At 44.7% G+C, this 27098-nt stretch overlaps 1 protein-coding gene across 1 annotated transcript; it reads right to left on the bottom strand.

Annotated features, from left to right (window-relative positions):
• Nucleotides 1-13195: 13195 nt before the first annotated feature.
• LOC126529723 (uncharacterized) lies at nucleotides 13196-21335 on the bottom strand. Its single transcript, XM_072284305.1, has one exon. It carries the CDS (start codon nucleotides 20081-20083, stop codon nucleotides 19634-19636), a length of 450 nt encoding a protein of 149 aa, XP_072140406.1. The 5' UTR covers nucleotides 20084-21335; the 3' UTR covers nucleotides 13196-19633.
• Nucleotides 21336-27098: the final 5763 nt, after the last annotated feature.

Below are 27098 nucleotides of genomic sequence, written 5' to 3'. Positions count from 1 at the left end.
CAACACCTGCTTTTCAAGAACGCGTAACAGATCACCTTCAATGTTAAATCACCATCGCTGTTTGTCTTCCTCACTACAAATGTAATCCCACCCCTTATGTAACACCCCCTGAAATGGGGGCCTTTAAGGAATAAAACTGAACTCAACTGAAAGCGGGCGACGTTGAGAGTTCGTGTTGCTGAAACAGGACGCAAGCACGCGGTGTGCTCAAACACGCGCGTAATTACCAAAGTTTCAGGTGTTGACAGCGTGAAAGTATGTGTACGTGTTTTCGTAGGTTCATTTACGTACCTGCAGGATACTTTTGTTCGGCCGGAGCGTGAGAGGTTCCGGCTGTGTGCGGTCAGCAATGCCTGGCAACAGGGCCGTTTTTTTCATTGCGGGGTGCTTTGGTAATCGTGACGATATATTGTTTTTTTTTTTCACAAGTACTGCTCCAGGAGGGCATATGTAATGGCTTACGGAGGCCTCTGAAGAGCACGTGACATTACAATAATGCAGGCGTCGCAGGGAGTGTTCGCATACAAAATTGGCTGTCCGCGATCCTATACCCCCTTGGCATGCACAGGCATCGGCGAGCCCCACCCAGCCCTGGTTCTAGCTTTGGTGTTCCCGTTGCCGCGTTCGTGCCCTGGAGGCGCCGTCAATAATACGAAATAATGACAAGTTGTTACAACTAGTAAATAAAATTTATTGAAGAAATACAATCGCGCCGAGGCGCCAACTTCTAAAGCAGCGCTAGCGCGCCCGCGCGAGTATTATGAAACGCCAACGAGGAATTTACCGGCCCACGTACGACTCTACGATCAAAGTGGGCGAGCTAGATAAAGTTATCCGGAGCCATCCACTACGACCTCCATCCTAGCTTTAGTCGCTTCGGAACGTTAAAAACGTTAATCACCACAAACCAAATCAATACATGCGGGCGTACATTCGAAGCTAAAGGACTGCATCGTAAGTCATAGTGAGCCTTGCAAAAGCGTCGAGAATATGTTAACTTCTGGTGAAGCTCAAAACACACCCTGAATAAAGTCGCTTTTATGTCACAGGCCAGCTGCAGATGCGTGCATTTCACCGCAAGACGAAACTACATGAAACAAAGAGAGCACATTCGAAAAAGAAAAAGTCAACAACCACGCAGAGCATGAACACTCACTTTTTCGAAGCGGAAGGCGTGAACTAGGCTCAAAATAAGAGGTTGTGAGTAGCCGTGGCCCTTACTTCACTAAGCAGTGCGTTCTGTGCCACTTCCTCGAAGTCAGCCCGCCCGATGCTGCGAATCCACACTTCTTTTTGCATTGCGTCCGCCGGACGGCAAAGCGAAAAGCTTTTTGCCCTCGCTGTGTCTGTTGCGGCAACCGAAGGCGCAGCAGCATGGCATCGCAATTAAGTTCTCGGCCCTACACATTCTATTACGCTAACGCACTCCGTCAGTCCGCCTGCCGTACTTTCGTCGCGCAGGCCCAACAATGGAGGTCGGCGCGCGCTGGAAAGAAAAAATATCCAAAAGCGCGGCACTTGCTCCGCGCTGGAAAGAAAAAAATGTACAGAAGCGCGGGGCCTGCTTCCACGTGACACAGATTGGCCAATGGGGGAGCGGAGGAGGCTGGGGCGACAGGATGTGTGGAGGAGGAGGCGCCAGGGTGAGCGGGGTGGCGGAAAGATCTAAGAATGGCGCTACTTTTGAAAAAATTGAGGGACTTCAGCGCCGAGTACGCGATTGCGAAGCGGTGGCTGAAACTTGGAAGACCTCATGAAGCAAGGTGTTTGTGTGGCTAGAAGTGTTATACAGCTTCGTGATGGCCAATCGCAATTGCTTGTTACTAACTTTAGCAACAAGCATCAACACGTTTTCCGCGGCACTTCGATAGCGTTTGCAAACGAAGTAGCAAACGTTAACAACGGTTTCACGTCCGAAGTAGTAGAGATAGCAGACACGTCCGTGGGCCATATCGACATCAGTTGAACTGTCCACCAGTAGCCATACAGCATTGCGCAAGCTCTTGCATGAATTCCGGACCTGCTATGCGAGTTCTTCTAAGGTTCGCCAGACTCTCATCACTAGACACAGGATCATCACGTACGAGGATGCACACTCGATACACCGGCAGCCTTACCGCATGTCGGCAAAAGGATGCGAAGCCATACGTACGCAGGTGCGGGAGATGCTTGACAGTGGCGTCATCAAACCTTCCAAGAGCCCGTGGTCGTCTCCGATCGTTGTCAAAAAGAAAGACTGAACGCTCCGCTTCTGCGTCGACTACCGGAAGCTTAACGTGACTAAAAAGGACGTGTACCCGCTGCCGCTGTTACGTTTCGCCTCCAACGCGCGGTATAGCCGGCGCGGATGCAACGGACGCCGGGGCTTCGTTCAAAGCGGCGGACATTTTGGCCCGTTCAGCGCTGCCGCAACGCTTCCTCCCAAACGCGTCCAGGCATGTTTCAATGCCACGTGTCTTCGTGTGTGTACATGTTGGTGCCCACGCTTGTCAAAGCGCGGCAGCCGGGGAGAGGAGCTCCCCAACTCTGAAGCGAGGAGGTCTGACCGGCGCCGGCCCGGCGGATGCGTCACTTCTCGTCTCAGCGTGTCCGTGCGCCTCATCCCGAGCCGTTCCTTCTTGCCCTCGACTCCGAGAGTATAAAAGCAGCAGCCCACGGACGCCGAGAGAGGCTCCGATTTCTTCCGTCGAGTAACATCGTCTCCCGTCTCTCCACATCGGTCGACCTGACCGGCCGCTCTTTTGCGATGCTATAATAAACAAGTTGTTCTGTTAGCAATCGACTCATCCTTTGCCAGGACCTTCGGATGCTTCCAGTTGTGCCCCAGGCTGCCAGGCCAACGCTACCCTTGGGGCTTGCCACCCAGATGCAACACCGCATACTGACGACTCGTTAGATAGGCTACGGCGTTTCCACTATGTTTCTTTTCTTTATTTAAAACGCGGATACCGTAAAATAGAGGTAGACGAACGAGCTTAAGTAAGGCTTGGTGCTGGGCTAGTTGGTGAAGCATTCTTTAAAACTGATAGTAGCGCTAAAGAGGACGAACACACGGCGAAAAGACGACACGACGACGAGGTAACGCAGTTACCTCGTCGTCGTGTCGTCTTTTCGCCGTGTGTCAGTTTTAAAGACGAACGAGACCGATAGAAAACAGCCTTTGGGATTCCAGATTGTCTCTAGGAATTTCGATACCCTCTTTTTGGCTTGTGTTCAGCCCTGGTCACTTTCCAGCGAATTGCGGATACTGTTCTCACTGCACTGAAGTGGCCGACTTCTATACCTCGATAATGCGGTCGTATATTGTGAAACTTTCGAGCAGCACTTTCACCGCCTGCGGAGTATGCTAGAAGCCATCCGATCGGCAGACCTCACACTTAATCCTGAAAAGTGCCACTTCCGTTATGATGAGCTCAAGTTCATGTAGTAAGCGCTAAAGGGGTCCGACCCGATCTAGGCAAGCTTGTCGCTGTGGCCGCATTTCCAGTTCCTGCCGATAACAAGGCCGTCCGGCCCTTACGACATTTCCATCCAGAAAGTATCGAGCGCCGAGTTTTCAGGAAAGGAAATGCAAGCAAGGCAGATGACGATTATCGTTGTGGGACAAATAAACACCCCAAAGTGTGCAACCGTTTTAAGAGTGTAGACCCTATATACACCCTGTATATCTGCCACACAACGATAATCGCCATCTGCCTTGCTCGAGTTTCTTGAAAACGCCACGCCCGCTGCTTTCCTGTCGGCAATGCTGTCACACTGATAGCGCGCATGCCGTTCGTTACTGGGAAGTACCGGGCTCGCCGCGTTAAAGAGAGGAAATGCGGACAAGACAGATAACGCTTATCGTTGTGTGGCAAGGTAAGACTCAAAGGGTGTAAACTTTTTTTCGGATCTTCTGCAACTCGCTTACGTTTCGCCGCCGCTTCACTATCGCGACCTTCGGGAGTGGACCGAAGTTACAGTGTACTGGAACACTTTTACCGATGTCGTCGCATCCGTTCTCAAGTAGCCGCGCGGCGCCGTTCGCGACGCTCTCCCTCGGAGACCCGGCTGTTCTGTCGGCGCGGCGTCGCGGAGCTGCGCCGTCACCACAGAACACCTATACAAACTTAGAGAAGGGAAACTGTACCTTCCACAGTGCTACGGAAATAAGCGTAGCGGTGGCGTCGTGAACTAAAGTATGTGACCACAGGTGGCGCTGTACAACAGGAAACGGAAACGGGGTTTTGCACACGCTTCACCAGGTTTGCACACGCTTTACCAGGTGTTCTGTAGCTCTACTGGGTTTCTGGCTGCTGCGCCTCGATCGTGCTCCCGCCAGTTTAGTTGCTGTGTAGCAAACGTAGCGCCTACATATTTATGTAGGCGCTACGTTTGCCACACAGCAACCAAACTGGCGGGAGCACGATCGAGGCGCAGCAGAATACATGTAGCGCTGAGTCATATCGAGTTAAGGCACACTCTGAACTGACTTTTAAGGGCATCCCGAGTAGTGCCGCCGCGCTCCAGCTGTTGCATTTCGTGTAGGGCTACTGACAGAATGCGGTTTCCAGATGGCACGATGGCCTCGACTGGAATAAACGCACACGACACCAAAGATTGAGTAAGCCTGAAAATATTTTATTTGCATTTTACAAGTACAACAAAAAGCACACGTCTACGCATCCACACAAACGCGGTTACATAGTCAAGAACATAGTCAAGAGATGGCTCATTAATAAGGGTAGCAGAAACGCACAAGAAAGAAGACCTAAGCTACAAAACGTACGGTCGGCTGCTAAGTATAATAATTTCCCTGTCACCGCGTGTCACTTTTATACAGCATCTTTACAGCACTACCAGGCCGGGTAGTTTGGCGGAAAGAACGCAACAGCTTATACGGCCGTCAGCTGCCTATTCCTTACGGGTGTCATAATTATCCTAATCTCCGCATCAACGTCATGCAAGTTCGCATACAGGTATCTGTATCTGAACCATATGTGCCAGCTTAATACACGTGTAGTGAAATTATGATAACCACTGCGTCTTATCAAACGTATTGGTTTTGCAAATGCGCATTACAGCTGACGGAACGACATACTGTAAGTGAAGCACAAGAGAACAAGGACAAAAGGAGGATACAACACTTGAAGAAATGAAGAATTAGTAGGCATACAGCAAACAAGCGATGACGGAGAACACACAATAATGCTTCGGGTGTTCTGCGACATCGGTTTGCGCACTTACGGTGTTATGGAGATCAACGGCATAAAAACGTACCTTCAAGCGTACTCCCTCAACCTCCGCCGCATTCATTATGATAGTCAACGCCTAAACAAAATGAGGCACTATTCTTTGCCAAGAGTAGACCTTCTTACAGCAAGTCTATGTAACGACTCGCAGACGAAACCAGCATGCTTTCGAAAATGTTTTACCGCCGTAGTATTCGAACGCCAACGGCCAGGAAACACATCGATACCAATAGGCTGTCAGCTGTCGGTGGTTAATCGAGCACAAAAACCTTGACGCTATGACTAAAAAGCAGCTTCAACAATCAAATTAAAAGAAAATCAACTGCCCCTTTGCCTGAGGTAAAAAAGCATCCTTAGACACCTCGATTTTTCATGTCAATGGTTTGTGTAAATTAAAAAATTCAGCATGTTCAGCGCCCCTAGCAGAGAAAGCACAAATTAAACTATTCGACCAAATTACAGTAGCTCCACTTGCGCGCTTACGCTGAAACGCGCCTCGATTGATTTTTCGCCCTCTGTGGCCATTTGTTGAACTTGAGAGTGTGCGGGGCCTGCCGTCACCACCCCCGTGGTGACGTCACGGCTTAGATCCGCGTCTGCGCATGCGTGGCCTCCGTACGGCGCGGTAAAGCTAAAAGCACGTTTCTAGTCCGACGTTATCGGCGCGCGGGCGATCGTCGTTCACGGTCAGTCACGCTACGTCGGTTGCGCTGCGCCAGCACGCCTCGTGCACCGCCTATAGACCGTTTCATCGGGCGAGGAGGATAGGGCGCGCGGAGAGCCTTTCCCCCTCTCTGGCTTGGGCGATCCGGCGCGGCGCTGTTTGAAAGTATTGCTGTCGCGTGCTGCGGAACGATTTCGAGATGTTTTAGATCGTACTTTGTGAAATTTACGCCACGTTCGTTCATATAAGGTCGTCAGGGAAGCCTTTCGGTGTATCGGTAACTACTGTGGGCAGAAATATGTCTTGGGGGAGCAAAAACGTGACCCGCATAATCAGCCGCGGTGTACGCGCATTATCAGTCGCGGTGCGTGTATGTGTTGTTTACTATGTTGCTTATATCGATTTTAATTCAACAAAGAAAACCGGCGTCTCTGTATTACCAGCATTAAATGGTAAATCAGCTCACTGTCTGATCGATTGGCGTAGGGAGTAAAACATGAGAGCGCATGCTCGTGCACGACCAACCTAAGGCAACCACGAAACATCTGAGCGGCAGGCGCTATGAAATATTTGCGATACATTGGCATCGTTCTCACGCATTTCAAGTCTAGTATGCTTGAAATTACCATATGTCTACGCTAGCCTTGCTGCATGAGGCCAATGGCGCTGCTCAACACAGCGATCACTGCGGTTGGTGAGCCAGCACGATACATATATAAGCTGTGTCCTTCGGCATTGCCTTTTTGGCCTGTATACAGCCATAATATATGAGAGAGTTCGCATAAAAAGAATGCGATGGCTATTTTTGAGCGCAAAATTTCCGTAATACGTGTGAGTGCGTCGTAGAGAACTGAACGAACACAACCGAAAAAAAAAAATCGGTTATCATCCTCTTTCTCTAAAAAGCAAGAGAAAACGCGCGAACGCCGCACAACGTTTATAAATATATAACCGCTGATGCCGTATGCTTGGACCATGCGCTATATAGAACAAAAACATCTGCAATCCAGCACCTACTATACTGTTTAGGACGCTCGCGCAGTTCTTAAACGGTCGCTTTGCTGGACAAGCTTAATTCAGACTGTAAGGTATGCTGCTATTACTAGCCAAAACTATTTTATTCATGGGTGGAAACCTCAATCATCCAACGAAGTATTCACGCAATGTAACCTGCAGCGAACAGTTTGAACGCTTGTCAAAGTATAACAGCACAGCTCCTATCGTAGCAGAACGGCACCCACGCTGTTATGATCGTCGCGTATGTTTCATGGCTCCTAAACCGCAGCTTAGAAATAGAGGATAATACTCCAATAAGGTCACATTAGTGATTGGAACATTCAGAAATACACAACTGATCTCCGAGGCTGATTGTAGGCTCAAATATGCGCGCACACATCGCGCTGCGTGTTCCGTCCACCTCAGCGTCAGCAGAAACTCCGGCCATGACGCTTTAAACCACTTCAGCACGTCTCACAGAACCGTTTACCACGTAGAAAACGCGCGTCATACTAAACAGACCGCACGACCGCGAAAACAAACGCCAGAACCTACCGCCGAGCGTATACCTGCCATGCAAAAGACCGCTTTCACCCAAGCCAGTATGGCGCTGCTCATAGGCGGCGCCACTGCGTTCACAATATGGCGGCGCCTACGAAACAACCACGGAGGAAGGAAACGAAAGAGAGGCCCTGCCCCCTCCGCGCGCTAGGAGAAAAGTGTGGCGGAAATGACGTAGTAGGTTCTCATTTTCTTGCTGCTTTTTTATTTTTTTTTGTTGTATGGCCACGCCTTTTGGGCCACAATGGCGGCGTTGTTATGGTGTTGAGCGCTCACACGTGTTGCTCTGGTAGGTTTCGGGCCGTGGCAAAGGCGCTGAGTGGGCGGGTTTGCGTTAGTCACCGTGTCTTGTTGCGCTGTGTTACCTGCACCCTGCTCTGCCAGATGTTGCGCTCCGCGCGCGACACCACGCGCAGCGCGGCGTGGTTTCGCGAAAGATGTAAACAAGAGAGGAGGGTGGCCCAAAAGGCGGAGCATCGCCATGAGCAACGCCAAATTCCGGCTTCACTTTTGCTTCACAAAGAGTGACGTCAGGGCCTCTCCTTAGTTTCCTTCCTCCGTGGAAACAACGGTCTATAGAGGCGCCACTGAAAGCCACCTAGCGGACGCTTCCAACAGTACACGCGGGAGCAGTAGCAGACGACAGCCCTTTGCAGCAAGGATGGCTGAAGTTCGCGGCTGCGATTTCTCCTTTGTTCGGGTGCCAGGCTGCTTCTTCTGCGGCGAAAGCTGTGGGGAAGATGCTGACCTCTGTGCGAGCGGGTATGAACACGATGTTACCGGTGTTTGGGACAGCATGGTCCACATACGTGCAAGGTGTGTCCTGCAGACAAACGCCATGAACCCCATTTACATGACGTGGAGCTCATGTTCACTAGCCGATAAATTTTGTTGAGTGATGCGATCTCTCGATGGTTTTTTTTTTTTTTTTGCTGCTTCTGTACCTGAATAATAAGCACCCGTCGTTAGTGCAGACTTATATCAAACAAATCCGTACGGTGCAATCTCTGCATATGCCATTGTGATTTTTCTGCCGATGAATACATCTGACATCACCGAATAAGTGCAGTCGAAGTCGCCTCAAGAAGAGTAATTGCTAATTTATTGATGGAAACGCGTACACTAGCCTTCGAAGTCAGCAAACACACGGGATAATAAAAGCGCGTGTTAGTATCGATGTACCGCCGACGCAATTCTGCTGCACACGCCGATGAACTAGCCTTCCCGCTGCAGTTTGTGCAATTTCAGATTCCCCAAGGGAGCTGCTTGGAAACGTACAAAGCTAAATACTAACTAACTTTTCGGTACTTTTTTATATTACTAGAGAGAGGTGCTACATGATATATTTAAAGGTAGAGCAGCGCCAGTCAAAGTAGATGAGCGCTGGCGGCAAGGCCCTGTTTAGTCGTCTGCAGCGTAAGTATAAGAAAGAATTCAGTTTAGTACAAAACTCACATGCAAGAAGGGACTACGTTGTGAAACAAACAAATCACTCGGCGTGTTAAGTTTGCTCAGGCAGCATCGAGGTGTGATGACTTCCCAAACGGGACGCGAACTTTTCAGCGAGAAATGGAACAAGAATACCATATGCAGCCGCTATTAGAAATTCTCGCCCTGAACTACCTATTTTCGAAACACATTTCCAAAAACGCGAACAATATCTAAGATGCCCTCGGGCGAAAAGAATAAAGCTCTTAAAGAAGCACTTCCTTGGTATCATTCCGATAAGACACAGCGTGATTTATACCCTTTACAAACAAGGCAGGGTGAAAACTTCGCAGCTCAAAAGAATCGACAAGAGTTATGCATGGAGCAACTAGCAACAGTTAAACATGTGCAAAGCCACGCATAAAATAGATGTAAAACCATGAAGTGCGCGACAGCTGGTGCGAGGATTTACCGCGCCACATGAAACCAACAATTTCAGTTCTTGCAAACTTCAGTAGCTTTAACATACAACGCAATGCGCTCGTGCAGTCGTGCTGCCTAGCTAGCGCAACGCGGTAAAGAAGCGGAAAACAATATAACCGGCAAACAGCATTCCGAACTTTATCGAAATGTTTTTAAACCTCATGCTGCACTGCAGACGAACTTCGTTGCTCATGCGTCTAAATATGATCGAGTGGAAAAAAACACCGACAAGACAAAGGAAAGGATGACAACAAGAAATTTCCCTTCGAAGCGACGATTCATTTTTGCTACCGTTGCTCCCGCTGATGAGGCTTTGCCGGGAATGATTAGAACCGTATCCCCGGCACGTTTTCACCGGTATTTGAGCCCCCCACCCTGCAACAATTCTTCTTCAACATTCCCTGAAGCTTTGGCCACCCCACACGTGCGAATGGCGTTGCCTATCTTGCTCTGAAAACGTGAATAAGACAGAGAACCGCGATCAACGACGCAACAAACTACGGCGCGCGCCAGGCTCCTCTCCCGCGTGTTCTGCGCAAGGCCCCCACCAGTGGCGCGTCCGTCGGCGTGCACGGCGCCGCGCCTTCGGTTGCTATCTGCGGAGCATGTGCAGAACGTTCGCCAAGTCGCGCGCCGTCCGCAAAAGCCGTCTGCGAAGTCGTGTTGGCGCCTTTTTCTTCGCGCGCAATGCATTGTGGTGCGAGAGTTCCGCCGACTCCGACGCGCGAATGGCTCAGGAGCCATATCGGCGCCGGGCCCGTCGGGGCGCGTCGGAAGCCGCCGGTTACGTTGGCTGCGCCGGTGCGCCGGGATCGTTTCCGCCGACGTAACGTAGCGTGCGCGCGCGCGGGCGTTACGTCGGACTATAAACGGCCCTTTAGGTGAAGCAGCGCCGTCAAGCGCGATGACGTCATCACTAGGCGAGGTTGTGCTGCGCACGTTCACCGGCCTAAACAAACAACTTAAACAGCATCGCTGTTTAAAGTCTATTCACTAAATAGAGAGAAAATCTGGGGGCTTTTGCTCCTTTAATATATGACTTTGCCTGTGTATTACAGTCGAGAAGTTTCTTTGCTCATTTTGTATGCGTTTGTCCCTAGGCGTGCCGGCATGTATCATCGTCCCGCTGCGTCTGTTTGTGCCAGGCGAAGTTCGTCATGAAAGTCCGCTACGTGTATTCCGGGCTTAAGGGCTGCACTCTAAAGGTCGTTTTGCCATGTTGGAAAACATAGATTAGACATTCATCTCATCAGCGGCACAATGCACCATAGCGAAGGCAGAGTCCTCCTTTGCGAAGGCCAGGCTGCCACGTTCTGGAACAAATTTATCTGAAATTTTCGATGATCCTTCACTGTCTGACAATGCTTTGCAAATAGTGATGTTTCAGACGTAATCGAATATGAATCGATTAGTACCAGAAGCGAATAGAATATTGAATACTTTTCAAATAGTTTTTGAATAATGAACAGCCGTTATCGCAATTAATATAAAAGGATGCTCACGTCCTAGTATTCTTAATGTTACCACATTTCTGTGCGTACATAATATACATAGAACACATGGGGATTGTGGGAGATGGAAATTCAAGACGATGAGCAACACGAGAACAAGGCGAGAGCAGGAGTCGTTAACATAGTATGTCATGAAACATTGTTTATTAGAAGTGCAAATTAACCATTAGGGCCAAAGTAGTTTCTTCGCATGCACAGGGCTCTTCAAAGAATGCGAATGACCACTGTACCGCCTGTAAAGTACGGTGTGGCTACCTAAGTAGTGTAGCCTGCTTTGCTATACAAGGGTGATAAAATATTATACTTTTTTATCAAGATTTATGTTCATTTGTGTGCAGCAGACATTTTGAAATATTTACTATGAAACCTAATGAGCAGAGGAAGCAGCTTTTATTTTCTTGTGTGGCGGTAATGTAACAGCAGAGCTTTCATCAAGGTATTGAACCTTTTCGCAAAGCACCTTGCTCTAGAGAAATGAGGTGGCACTTTCGGTGGCGTGCCACACATTGCCTCAGCTCAACGCACTATGTGGGGGGCTGGAAAGCTGGAGTCCCCCCCACCCCACCCAGGAGACTAGCAATGGGGTCAGGGGACATCATGTCTTTTGTACGGTTTTGGAGAAGTTCACTGAAGAACTACAGCTGCCTAAAGTATAAAGAACAGCACAGCCTTAAATTGTCATGGCTACATAGGCTTGTCTTGCACTAACAAAGGAGAAGGATGATGACACCAAGAGTTTTAGATCCAGTTCACCGTCAGGGATTCCGACTGGCAACAACAGCTCTCTGAACGTCTACTATTCTAAGTCTCTGTGCAGAATCAAATGAATGGCCACTTGATTAATGCAGGTGTTTTTCGTGCACATGCATTCTTTTCTAAGACTTTAAACCCTTCCAATACACCCAAATCAAATCTTATCGAAAACTTCAACTATGAACTTAACTTTAAAAGTAAGCCCAGCAGAGACTACACATCATCCTTGTGAGTATAAATAAAATGTTTATAGCAAAATGAATGGGACTATGAGCTCCATAATAAACTCCACAGCATTAAACCCATCTTGAGCGAATGGCGGAGTTCCAGACACTGGGAAGGGTTCTACGAGGTAGCCATATGCCATCCGGGAGTTGGTCAAACACACTTAATCCACAGCTACTTCTTAAGAAAGGGGGACTCACCGATTGTTCAGAACTATAGCCACCTGATCTCGTTCATCCACGGCCTAACATCAGAACAGAATGATGCCGGAGCCAAATTTACCAGAGGATTTTTTAAGGCACTGTCAAATTCAACACATACTTCATCCTCAAGCTCCCGATGCTCGTGTTTTTGCAATTAGAAACAGTAAGTACTGCATTGCAGAAAGCAGCACAGAGATTTGATCAAGCAGAAAAAATTGTCATGGTCGTCAGGGAGAATCTTAGCAGACTTAGAGTGTTGCCTATTTTGGAATGAGAGAAAGAAGCTCCTGTGCCAAGGCAAAGGAAGATTCCACAACGGTATGAAGAAGGATCTGTACCTCACATACCTATTTCTTTTGGCCAAGGACATGTACCGCCAGTGGTTCCATGAGTTATTGGACAAAGTAGATTCCTCGTTCTACAACAGGTATCCACCAAAAATGTGACAGTACATGATGCAGATTGAGGAGTTTTTGACTGGGAAAGGTGACAGCACACACCTGTTGAAGTTCTGCGGGCAAGGTGTTGAGCATTCGTAGTATGCAGTGCAATACACCCTTGAAAACGTTTCAGGATGTTGTAGAGATGCTTTCGGGCAATAACTGTGAGCAGCTGCAAGATCTTTTGCACGAGGTGGCACCCAGTCACGATCTCGCCTACGACAGCTGCCGAAAGAATTTTGCAGACACACCAGCGTCATGGGCACAGAGGCAGCTGAGGCAAGTAATGGACTTGTCACCATGTGATCAAACATGGCAGCACTCATGGCACCGCCGTGAGAAGGGTCACCAGGTACTCTGCTTTTTTTATGTAACGGCAGAGCTCTCATCCAAGTATAAGTACTCTGCTTTTTTTATGTAACGGCAGAGCTCTCATCAAAGTATAGGTACTCTGCTTTTTTTATGTAACGGCAGGGCTCTCGTCAAAGTTTCGGTGCTATGCTTTTGACATGGCTGTGCTCTGGCACACTGGGCCATAAAAATCCAGAGCACAGAGACGATGGCATTCCACTGCCCTTGCTGCTCTTAGGTGCCCTGCTAGTGTTCCTTGTGCTGACACTACTGCTGCATATGTCATTCTCGCGTATGTGCTACAGCCAAGTGGTGACAGTGTCAAGGCATGCTCTCCTGATGCTTTAACTTCAGCTTGAATAAAACTTTATTAACCCAGTCTTCGCTGTACACATGCTTCGTATTCACATGGCGTAAGTGCCCTCTCTATTACAACGTTAGCCATATGTAATAAATATGCCAACTTAGTCAACATACAGCTTAAGTTCTGAAGCCAAGTTTCACAAGTGTTAATGCCACGGCAAGCACAAAAATTTGAGTTCAATATTCAGCACCACTCATGGAGGTTCTCCATGAGGAAGTACTGCAACTTGAGTGTGATAAATGTGCGAACACATTCGTGGTACACCCTAGAACAAGTAGTCACAGTTAAAATGGATGAAGATTTCCACAGTTGCACTGGCTGCTTTTTCAGAAAACAGTCAACAGCACCAACATTCTGCAGGAACCTGAAAGAATACTTTGACCAACTAATCCGGTGCATGCACAGTTCACTATTCTGTTACAATGCAGCAAGTTCACTTGGGCCATTGACTCTCGGTGTGGGCAAAAATTAAATTATGGGGTTTTACGTGCCAAAACCACTGTCTGATTATGAGGCACGCCATAGTGGAGGACTCCGGAAATTTCGACCACCTGGGGTTCTTTAACGTGCACCTAAATCTAAGTACACGGGTGTTTTCGTATTTCGCCCCCATCGAAATGCGGCCGCCGTGGCCGGGATTTGATCCCTCAACCTCGTGCTGAGCAGCCCAACACCGTGGGTGAAAATGCTGACTAAGCAAACTGTACACAATTATGTTAAGGCAGCTGGCTGTTGAAAGTGATGAATCAATTGCACCCATGGGCTACCCACAGATGCAAAAAGAAAAAAGAAAGTTTTAGTTTAGGGCATGCAACAGACATGCATTCCGATTGCATACACAAGCCACTTAGATCCCATCAAACCCAAGGAGACTGGGTTCTTGGGTACAAAATCTACTTGCGTCCCCTAAGCAAAACTTTCTTAAATCAAACCAAAAAAGAAATGAAGTGAGTCAACTCTCTAGAAGAGAAAGATATAAATTAAAAATGATGTCGCTCTGTTAATTCAGTCTCATGACTGATGTACACAAAGATTAGCTAGCTGTTAAACCAGCTCCCCAACATGAAAAACCCTCGTTTGTTCCATTCTCCTCATGCATACAATGTCTGTCTATGTTTTGCATCCTGTGACTTCTGCCTTCACGTTATGAGTTGCATAAATGCAACGTGCAGCAGAAGCATTTTAAACACATTTCATGCAAGTAATCAGCATACAGTATGCGCTTCCGCTAGGCATAGTCATCAGCAAAAAGTATAAGGGTCAAGATGGCGTGAGACATGGCTGTCGAAACACCAAGTTATGATTGTTCTATGTCACAGGCAAACAAATGTATATGCAAGATATCGTAGCTTCAGGGCACGACTGTGAAGAAACAAAACAAATGTTTCGTAAACTGCTTCAACATAAAAACCATCACTCAAATGATTGGTACATGTAACTAGAAACACAAAGGCTAGCCTGTCAATCACGGTCTCAATGCTGATGCAGCTGAAACTGTTGGTTGTAATTCAAGCCTATCAGACTTCATTATACAGTTACAGCATGATCCTGACACAAACTTATTGCCGTTAACATAATACTAGCAAGGTGCACCCATGAACAGCACTGACAGTTGCAATATCTTACGAAGCTGTTTTCAGCCCATTGCAATGTAAAATAATACAATACTGCTTGACAACCTGCCATTTAACTCTAACTAGCTCTGAAAAAGCGCACTTGCACAAAACAACATCCTTCTAGATGAACCACAGCTGTCCTCGTGTCCCTTACCATACATTTATCCCAATACATTTGTGTGATGGTAACATGTGGAAGGCTGCAGTAAAAGGCAAAGACTTACATTTCTCCAGCCAGCTGTTTCACAGTGGGAAGGGGAATCGTCCAGGAAGTGCACACTGCCCAAAAATGTTTATACTGCGCAAATGTGTTCCACATAGTGCAATTTCAAATTTGTGATGTAGTAGGTGTAGCAAATGTGCTTTTGGGCTCATTGTGCAGATGATGTTTCAATATCTGGAAGTGGTGAACCACCCCATTGTTCTGTTTGTGTAGGGTGAAAGGGGTGTCAATGACAACACAGCTTGTTAGATACGTCGCAGTGGCCCGCTTCTTTTCGCTTTGATAGAACAATGGGTCCAGATATTATGAATTTTTATGAAAACAGCTTTTGTGCGTGATTTTACTCTGTTTCCATCGAGGTGGACAGAATAAGCCTTATGTTGCGAAAGAGGCCAGAACGGTGCAACCCTTTCTATGTTGCAAGCCATACGACTCTCAACGAAAGCTGTGTGCCTTGCTGAATAAGTTGACGCCGACAATAAACAATTCTGGTAGGTTCTTGCACATACAATAATTACAGTCACCTTGATCACTGCATGTGAAATGAGCATTAGGGGGTGAATCGCACAGCAGACGCAGCACCGTGTGCATTCCGTTCGTGTCTGCTCTGACATCACACCAGTAGGCCCAAAGCAATGCGAGCTTTGCGTCGCTGTGTTGAGCAAAGCACCTATTGTAATTATATATGTTCTGATGGCCAAAGATCGGCTTCTTTTCAAGTAAGCGTCAAGGTCCTTAAGCAAACAATTCATGAACCTGACACATAACTCAGCAAGCTTTTACGTGTGTTGTAAGTGTACGATTATCACACAAAAGGTGATCTATTGTTTGTGTGTGGACGTAATTGTCTGCAGGGCAACAGTTGCACTATCTTTGCCTTGCATGCCTACATTCACATGCAATTGCAATAGGACATGCACCAAACATTTACAAAGCATATTCCCAGCAAATTGCAGGCTGCAAGTTGCAGTAGCATAAGTTGAAGGAACAAAGCGCACCCCGGAGGGTGTAAAAATGTTTGACAAGTACACAATCTACTTTGCTTTTACTGCCTAACTGGGCGTTTTATGAGCTGTATCAAAGGGACACGTTAAGTTCAATGAGTGCATCGAAAATCAGTTTTCCTCTCTCTCAGAACCAAGAAATGAGAAAATAGGCAGAAAGAACAGTCAAATATACTAACTTCTCAAGTCTGCTTCACTATCAGCAGTTTCTGATGACAATTATTGTCAGAAAACTTGTCCCAATAAATAGGTACTGTAAATTTTTGTAGAACAGGCTGCCTGGGAACAGCCATAATCTCTGCGGCACTGCTGCGACCATGCATACGATAGTTAATGCTCAAAACCACTAGCAAATACTATACAGGAACCACCTTCTGTGTCTGCTCGCACATCCATGAAATGTGTTCCGACATCACAGTGTAAATAATGAAAAGGTCTGTACGAAACACACAGGCATATAGTTTGCTGTGACAGCAAACACTAAGGGCACATTCACACTGGCAACTGACAGAAGTCCACAAATGGCGACCAAGGAGCTGCTGACAGTGATTCACACCAGTGATTGTGACCTCACCACATTGAAATGTCTCACAATTGCTATGATCGCTGGCGTTCACGTCTGTTCACATAACCATGGCCATGCAATATAGCCATCAGCATATTCCGACATCCTGCACTGCTGATTGGCTCAACAGCTTTGTGACTCCAGTAATGGAGCTGGAGAACCGGTCAATAAGCAACTTTGTGAAATAGGTCAAATTTAACATAGCAGTGTGTGGGTGTAGGCCAGTTTGTTATTCATGATTTTGGGAAGCTACCGCAAGAAGACATGAGACTTGAAGAAAGGGACAACACGAAGCGGTACTGACAACTGATGATTTAATGAAATAAACACCAAGCCTATATAGATCATACACACGTGTGCACGTGAAAAGCAACACAAGAACCAATAATAATAATAATTATAATTCCTTATTTCACTCGTGAAGCGAGGGAGTGCAGGAAGAAAAGCTGACAAGTCAGCTTGACTACTTCCCAGCTCCCCGGAGTACAAAATACAAGAAACAGAACACTTTTGGCAGGGCAACATAAAACCACAAACAAATAGTAATAATAATGCAGCAATAACTTGTCCACAACAGTGAGAATAACTAACTCTAGAAATAAAAAGTTTTTTAACTTTTTAACAGCACATTGGTACTTTCCAGTGCGTATACCGTACATGCTCAGAAATGAAAAACGATATGAAATTCTGTCATGAGAAAGGAGTTTTGCCACAGAAAAGCAATTTCAGTTTCTGGTTTGATGCTATTTCGGGAGTGAATCCGTTGTTATGGCAGAAATTTAACAAATGCGGTAGCTCTCTGTTTGCCATTTGTTGTCCGTATCCGGTTCTGCACATTTTGATGAGACATGGCTGTGTGCTTCGACTCTCATAAGGTGTGGTCCTTTTAGAAAGCAACGCCAACTGTAGTAGGGAATAGCTGTTATTTTATACTTCAAGCTTATAATGTGAACACAAGCAATGCGGATATAGCTAGTCTATTTTCATTATACAGTAATTTAATAACAGAGGGTAGGAAGGGTGACTCATGGGGACGTTTTCAAAATTTCTTAAAAATTTTTATGCAATATAATGATTCTTTGCAAATTACCTTTTATTGTTCCCCCAAGCTAATTGGCAATATTTCATGTGACTAGAATAGCGCATTGTAAAATAGAAGCTTAACCTTTGGCGGTAGAATATATCTGTTGGCGTACGTCAGTCCAATGATGTGAGGCAGTTCTGACACAACGTGGTCAATATGAATGTCCCAGGTCATATTTTCACTGAAATAGACTCCAAGTATTTTAAATGCGCTTACTATTTCTATCTTTGAATTGTGCAGCTCAATGTCTGAGGTAATGTTATTCTTCTTGTTTTTCACATGGTATATGACAGCCTTCGTTTTACTAACGTTTATTTTCAATTTGTTAAGCTGCGCCCACGTATCTAATTCTACAAGCATTCTGTTCTCTCTCAGAATTAGCTCATCCGTACTTCCTGCAGAGAATAACAGTCACATCATCAGCGTAAATGACAAATTTCACCATCGGATCGACGTTAACAATGTCATTCAAATATAAGTTAAGCAGAAATTGGCCCAGGATACTCCCTTGAGGTACACTGGCAGAAATTGGCAATATATTAGAAGAGTAGCCATTTAAATACACGTACTGCTGGCGCTCACTAAGGTAGAATGTCAGAAGCGATAGAACCGTACCACGGAATCCGTACATTTAAAACTTTTTTAGCAGGATGGAGTGATTTAAATAATCGAAAGCTTTTGTAAAATCTATGTATATTCCAAGGGCTACTTCTTTATTTTCGTGCGATTGCAGGATAAATTCTTTTTGTTATAGCTGTGCCATTTCCGTTCATCGATATTTCCGGAAGCCATTGTTCGCTAAAATTTGTTATTCTAGTAAGAACCATTTCTTCAAATCCTTTTGACAAAATGGGTAGTATGGAAACTGGTCTAAAATTTGTCAAGTCATTCTCATTTCCTTTCTTGTGCAATACACTCACTTTGGCAAGTTGCATTTGCCCCGGAAATGTTCTTGAGATAAGCAAAGGTTATATATGTGAGCTAAGCACTCTGTTACGTCTTCTATCGCAAACTTCACTGGTTTTATTACAATGCCGTCTGCATCACCACATTTGCTATTATTTAGCTCCATGAAAACTGACATAACCTCCGATTCTGATTTTGGTGTTAAGAACACTAACTTCTCGTTTCTTATATGATGAGTATTAGAATCAACGAAATTACTAGTTATCTCTGTGAAGTAGCTGTTGACTGCGTTAGCTAGATCACTGCCTGTGAGTTCCTTATCTTGAGTCTGAATTTTTTTTACTGGGCTTGGGCCTGTAGATCTGTTTAGAAGTCCATTCAGTTTCCTCCATAATTCATCCGACTTATTCATCGAGCAGAAAAACTGGTTACAGAGATATTTATCACATGCACTGCGTATTTCCGCTGCCAGTTTATGTCGAAACACTTTAAAAACTTTAAGCATCTAAGGATCCCAAGTTTTTTTAAACTTCTGATATAGCCTATCCTTTTCATAAATTTTCTTCAGCAATTCAGGTGTGATCCATGGCTTCCTAATGTTCCTTTGTTCCTGTGCATGTTTATAAGGGAAGCACTCATTGTATATACACAAAAAACACAGAGTGACCTTAAACAGGGGTGAAATACACCCCTGTTTAAGGTCACTCTTTGTTTTTTTTGGTTATTATGTTGCTAGTCAGGTGCACACGTGTGTATGATCTATATAAGCTTGGCGCTTAGTTCATTAAATCATCAGTTGTCAGTACCGCTTCGTGTTGTCCCATTCTTCAAGTCTCATGTTTTCTTGTGGTAACTTCCCAAAAATCACGGTCAAATTTCGAACAAGGCGATCATTTGTGACCATTGCTTCGCGACCAACTTCATCACGTGACCTCGGTTATTCGCCAGTGTGAATGCGCCACAAGAAAGTGCCTCGGAATACGCGAGAGTGAATGCATCGGCCAGTCTATCGAGAACGGAGCAGCTCAGGGAGCGGGGTGTGCCACCCGTATGTGTGCGCTCAGCTCTTCGGGCAGGCCGAACAGTCTGGGACAGAGCACACAGCGCTGGACCGACAGCCGCTGCGTGGCCACCGACGGCAGGGTGGTGGTGGCGCCGTGTTGCGCGTGCAAATGTGCGGTGAGCGCACCTCGCTGGGTGAAGCTGTGCGGGCACAGGGGACACCGGTAGGGCCGCTCCCCCGTGTGCGTCCGCAGGTGGCTCTTGAGGTTGCACTTGTGCGCAAACGTGCGCGCACAGAGGCGGCACTGGAACGGCCGCTCGCCAGTGTGGGTGCGCTGGTGCACAATAAGGCTGCACTTGTACACCGTCGAGAAGGAACACTGGCCACACCGGAACTGGCGCCGTGCTGCTCCCATCTCTGGAACGTCGAATGCCGGCAGGGTCGGAGAGCCTGCACATGCGGGACACACCATGGCTCCAGTGCGCCATACAGTAGGCTGCAGCAGCAGGGCTACAGTGCCAGAGACTTAACGGTTGCGCTTCTTGAAATTCTGCTGTTCAGAACAGTGCACACTGAACACAACGCGATGCTTTTAGGCAAAGATATCTACCAATGAAAATTTTCTGGCTTGTAAGGAAACCCATGCTGACAATCATACTCAAATGATGCACTTATATCCATGGCACAATTCAATCATTCGTACAAGTATTATGGGCCCGGCGTAAACACATGCCATTGCACAGTGCTGTGCGCTCTTGTTTGCCACAGGTATTTACGTCCATTTGAAGCGTACTCTTCTCTAAGCCCCATCATGCATATTTCCCACAAAACTACTAAAACATGATGTCTTTTACGGGATTAATTTCTAGAACAGTTTTGATGATATGGCCAAATGCATTAAGGTGCAGTTATCAGAAGCTACGCCAAATAGTATTACAGGTCTACACACTTTCAAGCAAAATAATATGCTCTCCCTGATGAGGCAGTGAGAGCAGTGCTTCATTGCTGCTCAATAGCATGACCAACACTGTGGCCAGGTTTGCACTTTAACCCCTCTTACAGCAAGAAAATGTGCAAATAACAATGATGCCTGCACTGCCACAGTGCCAGAAATCTGTCAGGCTTGCACCTAAGGTTTCAGGTGAGGCACATGACAGTACTAGGCCAGCTGCTTAGGGAAGAGCAGGACACCACGAAACAATGTTTGAAATGCCAGTACGTTTACTCCTATGACGCATATTGCAATTTAGAGGATTCTAACCATCCTTCTGAATAAAGTTCATTTTCTCTTGAAAGATCACGTTAAGAATAACCACTTCTGAAATATTCTTGCAGTGAGTTTCAGCTTCAGCTGAAACTTAATTTTCAGCTGGGTGTAACATTGATATGCCCACATTCTGATTTGCCACATCACAGATATTGCTAGTGAATGATATTATATACCATTAAACTCATCTTAAAATTCTACCAGGCACATTTTTTTCTGACGAGTTGTGGTAGATAGAAAAATGCACATAAGTGATGAATAGCAGAATGCAGTTAACAAATGAAAATGTTCCGTCAATGAAGTGTAAATTAGCAGTCATAACAAAAATAGTACCAGTAAAAGTAAAGAAGGGCATTTTATATTACATAGTGCATTTCTTAGTTAAACAAATTACAGCGCAACATTTCAGCAACTTAATACATTACCCATCCTAATTCTTGTTTAAATGTTTCCATTGAACTTATGTGGTGATAAAAGATAGGTGGTGAAGAATCACCCAATGGAAAAATTCGCCTTCCCCACCATATGAAATCAGACAATCATGGAAGTGTGCGAGGTATCAAAATTCTGTATTACACCACTAGGCATGTTATAAATGGAGCAGTGTTACAAGATGTTATTTGCAGTTCTTCTACAGTTTCTAAGCATAAGAAATATTCATCACAACATGCACCAACATGTTAAATAATTTACCAGATCACCATAACCACCTGTTGTCTAACACAGTTGTCATATATAGCTAACGCACCTAAATACATACCACAGAGCACATAAAATAAAATGAGTACATGAAAGTACATCTGGGATGCTCTAAGGCACCTTTACTTGATGCAGTTCTCAACGTTGTGCATCACTCAATGTGTAAGCGCAAGCAACTTACTCAAGGAGACTGCGAACAAACGTGTTTAAACACAACTAAGTTATACATGAATGTGCAAGAACTACGAAAGGCAAGCTAATGTCTGTCTTCAAAGATTTTCCCTATTCTGCAGTCTTAGGTTTAACATGCAAAGCCTACAATTTCACTGTAATTAGAAAAGCCCATGACTAATGATACAGTCATGCCGCAAAACTACAAAGATGTAATGACATAATATGATACCACGAAGACAGTTTGAGAAAATTATAACCTTTCTAGACCTTTTTTTGAATGCATACTGACTTGAGCATAAAGTGGAAGCGTGCAAAACAGAACTTCAGTTATCAAACCTTGCTATTTTGAAGGTGAACAATTCAGCGTAAAACCCAGGACAACTCACGAAGAAGAGACAAGACAAGCACCGGCTGATTTATTCTTTTTGCGACAACACATATAAATACCCTTCACCAGTCGACCACACATGCGTGCGCAACAAATGACACAGAAATTTATGTCGCACTAAAGCCAGTTACCGAAGACGTATGACATGAATTTCTGTGTCTCTTGTTGCACACGCATGCGTGGTCGAGCGGTGAAGGGTATTTATATACGTTGTCAAACGAAGAATAAATCAATTGTTAGTCAGCGCCAGCGCTTGTCTCGTCTCTTCTTTGTGGGTTGTACTGGGTTTTGCACTAAATTGTTCCTCTTCAAAATACCATGTGCCAACTAGCCTTAACAGAAGTTTTATCAAACCTTGCACATATTGTAAAATGAAAAGTGCTTTAATAAATTACTAGTTGTGATTTAAACAAAGTTAAATGCTGAAAGCACCTGAATGGTAGTCTAAATTGCGGCTAAGCACCCTACATTAATTGTAACACTGCGAATGGCAGCAATTCTGTGCTTCATGTTAGCAGCAGCTACTTCTGCAGCTTGTGTGACAGCAGCTGACACAACCATCAACTTGGGCACACACTGCAAGTGGCAGCAATGACTATGCCAATGCCGATTACTGCTTTTTGCTGGAGTAGTTGTAGCCACCAAGTGCACAAACTTGGCGCCAACTTCGTGGCAACAACGTAGGCATTGCAAAACCACAAAGACAAGGAGTGAAGTATTGGTTCTCACACTGACACGGATAATAGATGGGCCTAGATGCACATGAAGCCTGCAATGTGTTCCGTGTTGCAAGTTTTTATGTTTCATAGTTTTAGTTTTCACTGAATCACATGAACACTGTGTCTATTCCCATGCTGACTGGTGTTATTGTTCCACGTCTCTGAAGCAGCAGTCTGCCCCACTTTTAAAAAAAGTTGCATGTTGACAAATACAACAAACTGGCAGACAGTGTTCACTCTCACACTGTTCAACTCTCCATGGTGTCCCTACGGGTAACATATGAAATCATTTTGCAGTGCACATAATCACACACATCAGGTCTAATGTGACCAAATGCAACACAACATACACTATGACATTGTTAAAGGGTATTCAATGTCCCAGCTCACACTGGAGGTCAGGACAACCAAAGCAGTTTGATGGGCCCAGTAGTAACATGCACCAACACAACAACACAATAACACTGTTGACACTCATTACTTATTTTGGATACTCATACAGAGAATACATAACATAATATAAATGCAAGGAACAAAATTAAATAGTAGCTAAGGACATTGTGCGCAATACCATAGAAATACCATGGAAAAACAACAATGTATATACGTTAAAGTATTACCATCGGCTATGAAAAACACCGACCACCTCAACTTAAAAAATTAATGAACAAATAGGGAGGCACCAATTAAACAGAAAGCCAACAAAAAAGCATTACAAGAAATGCGTGACAGGACAACATGACACTCAAAATGAACATAATGGGGCATGTAATCTGAAACATGGCTGTACATAATTTTGCACCTAAGGAATGATACAAGTGCTTTAAAAATGTGTTCGTTGAAGGGGAGCCTTTACATTTGCCATTACACAACTGGCCCCACATTAAAAACAGTAACAAAAAGAAAGGCCAGCAACACATTCAGTGTAGTGGTAAAGTGCAGTGATACAGCTCGTCAACATTCGAGCATGTTTTTCATTCATAAATGGTATCCACAATCTGCCGCAAAGTTTTCAAAACTCTGCAATTGAAAAGTTAATGTTTAGTCTGAAAAAGATACATATTACTATGCATTTATGAGTGAGTATTTAAACATCCTTACAATGTAGGAATGCTTTTGCACAGTCGTCTCCATATGTTTTCAGATTTTAAAAAGGCAGAGTGCCAGTTTCTCTTTTTAAGTTAGCAACAAGCGCGACATTGCCAAATAATGAAGACGAAAATTAGAGCAAAGAGCTCATGAGGTATGTCGAAGAGGCAGAGCAAAGGCAATGATGCAAGTTACTTCAAAGGCAAGGAGATAAATAGTGTGAAATAGACAGGAGCAGTTTTCAGAATTCTCCCCCCTCTTTTTTAAGTGCTGCATTACACCACAATGCAGTGTTCTACCATAGGACAACTTTCAACATAGTATTTATTCCCTTGTGATTATATCGAATACACATAAAATAACAAATAATCTTAGTCTACAATGAAGTACACCTACCTTATGCCTATTCTTTAACAAACGCTGCATTATGTGCTTGAATATCTGAGAGAATGAACAGAACAAATGAAACATATGCCAGGTGTTTCAGTGACAACACTTTCCAATTATTTCAGCAACTATGAAATTGAGAATCCAGGCAAAATGATTTTTTTTCTTGCCAAAGTTCACAGCAAATGGTGAATATCAGAAGGCATGAGATGGTTGTCGATAAACGTAATTTGGCCTTTTTAAATTTCATGCATTGGACTGTGAACTGATTATGTTAGCATACATGTTGCAACTAAGCAAACAAGCACTGGTGAAGGCATCTTCGCTTTGTTGGATTTCTAAGACTAGCCTAGTTATGACATACATCAGGCATTATGCAGCGAAAATGCATTGATGTTCCACCCAACTGTTATTTAAATGATGAAATCCTGTAAAAAAGTGAAATTTAAAATGTTTCAAAGCTATTCCACTTATATAGTTGCACTCTTTATTTGGAGCTTATTGTTTGCAAGATTGCCTCGTTTGCTTCACTGTTGTGAACTTGAATGCTTTTTTTAGACTAGACTGTTGTCACATGGTAAGTATTTGCTTTTGTCAAAGGTTTCCCGAGTGGAGTCAACCTACTTTGGTAACCTTTTAGCCCAAAATGGCCTTCCAGCCTATTTATTTGTGCAACAAAAATTGTGTCACTGATTTCAACTTCAACTTACAACTATCTCAAAAGTGGCACCAGTGTAATCAATCATTACTACATGAATATTCCTTGAGCATTCAGTGCCTTCAATTGTGCAATTGCAACATGTGCACTACATTTTGGAGTCAGACATTGTATGTTTGCTTTTTATTGCCTGATAAGCAGGAACAATCATCACTGAAACACCCTACGTAAAGAGTTAGAAGTTAAAGGTCATAGAGGCAGAGAGATAAATAGGAAGGGCAGGGAGGACATAAAATGCACATACATACACATAAACAAACAGGCTGTTTGTTATGTTAAAATAAAGTGTGGGTGCTCTTGCTGGACTAGCATTCCAAGAATTGCTGGCCAATCAAAGAGACAAGAAGAGCGTATAGAACAATTAGAATTACTGTACATGTGGTGACATGCCAAGGATAGCAGGGATGCTTCGATGTTCGGAAATGTTACTCATGTTTGTGCTCCCTTGTTTTCGTGCTTTCTTTGTGTGCGTGCGTTTCTGTTGAAGTGGATAGTGCATGTGACCTGGTTGGCGGTAGGCATTTAGTTCAGCTTGGTGCTGAAGACTAGTTAAATGTAGCAGAGTATGCAGGTGTGATCAATCCAGCGTCCCGTGTCCTCTCATACTACACCTCATTTTTCCCATGCCATATTTCATATTGTAGAAATAATAAAAAATTATTTTTTAGCACTAGATTTTGGATTTGCTGATTAAATGTATTGTCACATTCTGATTTAAAGAGCTCGAAATGGGATGAGCGCAGAGGGTTAACTAACTTCTTCTTGTCTTTGGCTTGTTTGGTGCTGTTCAAATCAGAGTTCTTATGATTGTTCCTCACATTTGAACGAAAGCAACAGAAAACCAAGAGGAGGAAGGCATCGTGCTATTTCTTGTTCTCATTCTGGCAGCTTATACATGTCTGTTTCAGCTTGCGTAAAGAAGTGCAGCTGGCATCTAAAAGTACGGTCAGTTATTTATCAGCAAAGCAGAAACATGCATTAGGAATGAGAATTCATTCTGATCTATCACATCCTGGAATGATGTACAAAAACACTGCCTGTGCGCAGTGTACTACTTTCAGCAATGGATTCACAATCACACAACTGCTAAGAAAACGAGAATGTGCTGTGTCATCGTCACCAGCCTGTCCACAGCTGGACAGTGGTTGTTCCCTCTGTTGGTGGGCTTCTTAGTTTGGAGTTATGATCAAGATTTACAGCTTAGAAATCTGAAGGCAATATTCTCAAACAAAGAAATGGCAAATACCCCCGTTCGAGCAATATGTCCTGCTGCGACAGAGTTCGTCACATTGCCTGAAAAATGCAGATTTTGTTGCCACTAGCTAATTTTATTTATTGTTATGAATCCTGAATCTCACAGTTTTGATATGGCAATTTCAGAAGCATTAGCCATGTTTTCTAAAAACTCGTCCCACTGAAGCTGTTCTACGACACCCCTGTTCATAACCTTAACAGAAATGCTGTCTGTGTGTAGGTCACTGTATTCTTTCTCTGTCTTTCATGTGTCATATCAGAGACTTAATTTTCTATAGCAACCTCTAATTTCCCACCTTACAGCAGTCAGTGCTATGTATGTGAATTATCTAATCTAGTCACATCATCTATTGCACTGTACACTGTACTTAGACTAAGATATGCTCTGAACTTGATGTCAATGCCACCTTCAAAGCATGCCACAAAGCTATGAATGCAAATACAGAGACGAATCAAAAGTACCAAGGTACTAGGCGATGTGAGCAGCGCAAAGCTGAAACAAAAATATTGGCACCTCAGCACATAGAATTGACCTGCACTACACCATAGACCCTCTAAGTCAAGCTCCATCAACAGAGAGTGCTGACCTTTATTTCCAAAAGTTGTTGAAACTCTATCACATGCTACTTGCCTGTAAAAGGACGATACTCACAAAGTAAGAAGGTCAGCAATACTTACAAGGCATCTTAACTTGATGCTAAATTTAGTCTCAAAATGCCTGACCTGGTGCTATGACATTACTGTTAAAGTTACAGGGAGTAAAATTCTGATGTCGTGTTGCATTAAGGCAAA

Source organism: Dermacentor andersoni, chromosome 9 (assembly GCF_023375885.2).
Source record: "Dermacentor andersoni chromosome 9, qqDerAnde1_hic_scaffold, whole genome shotgun sequence".
Lineage (NCBI taxonomy): Eukaryota > Metazoa > Arthropoda > Arachnida > Ixodida > Ixodidae > Dermacentor > Dermacentor andersoni.
This window is presented reverse-complemented; position numbering and strand designations above follow the sequence as displayed.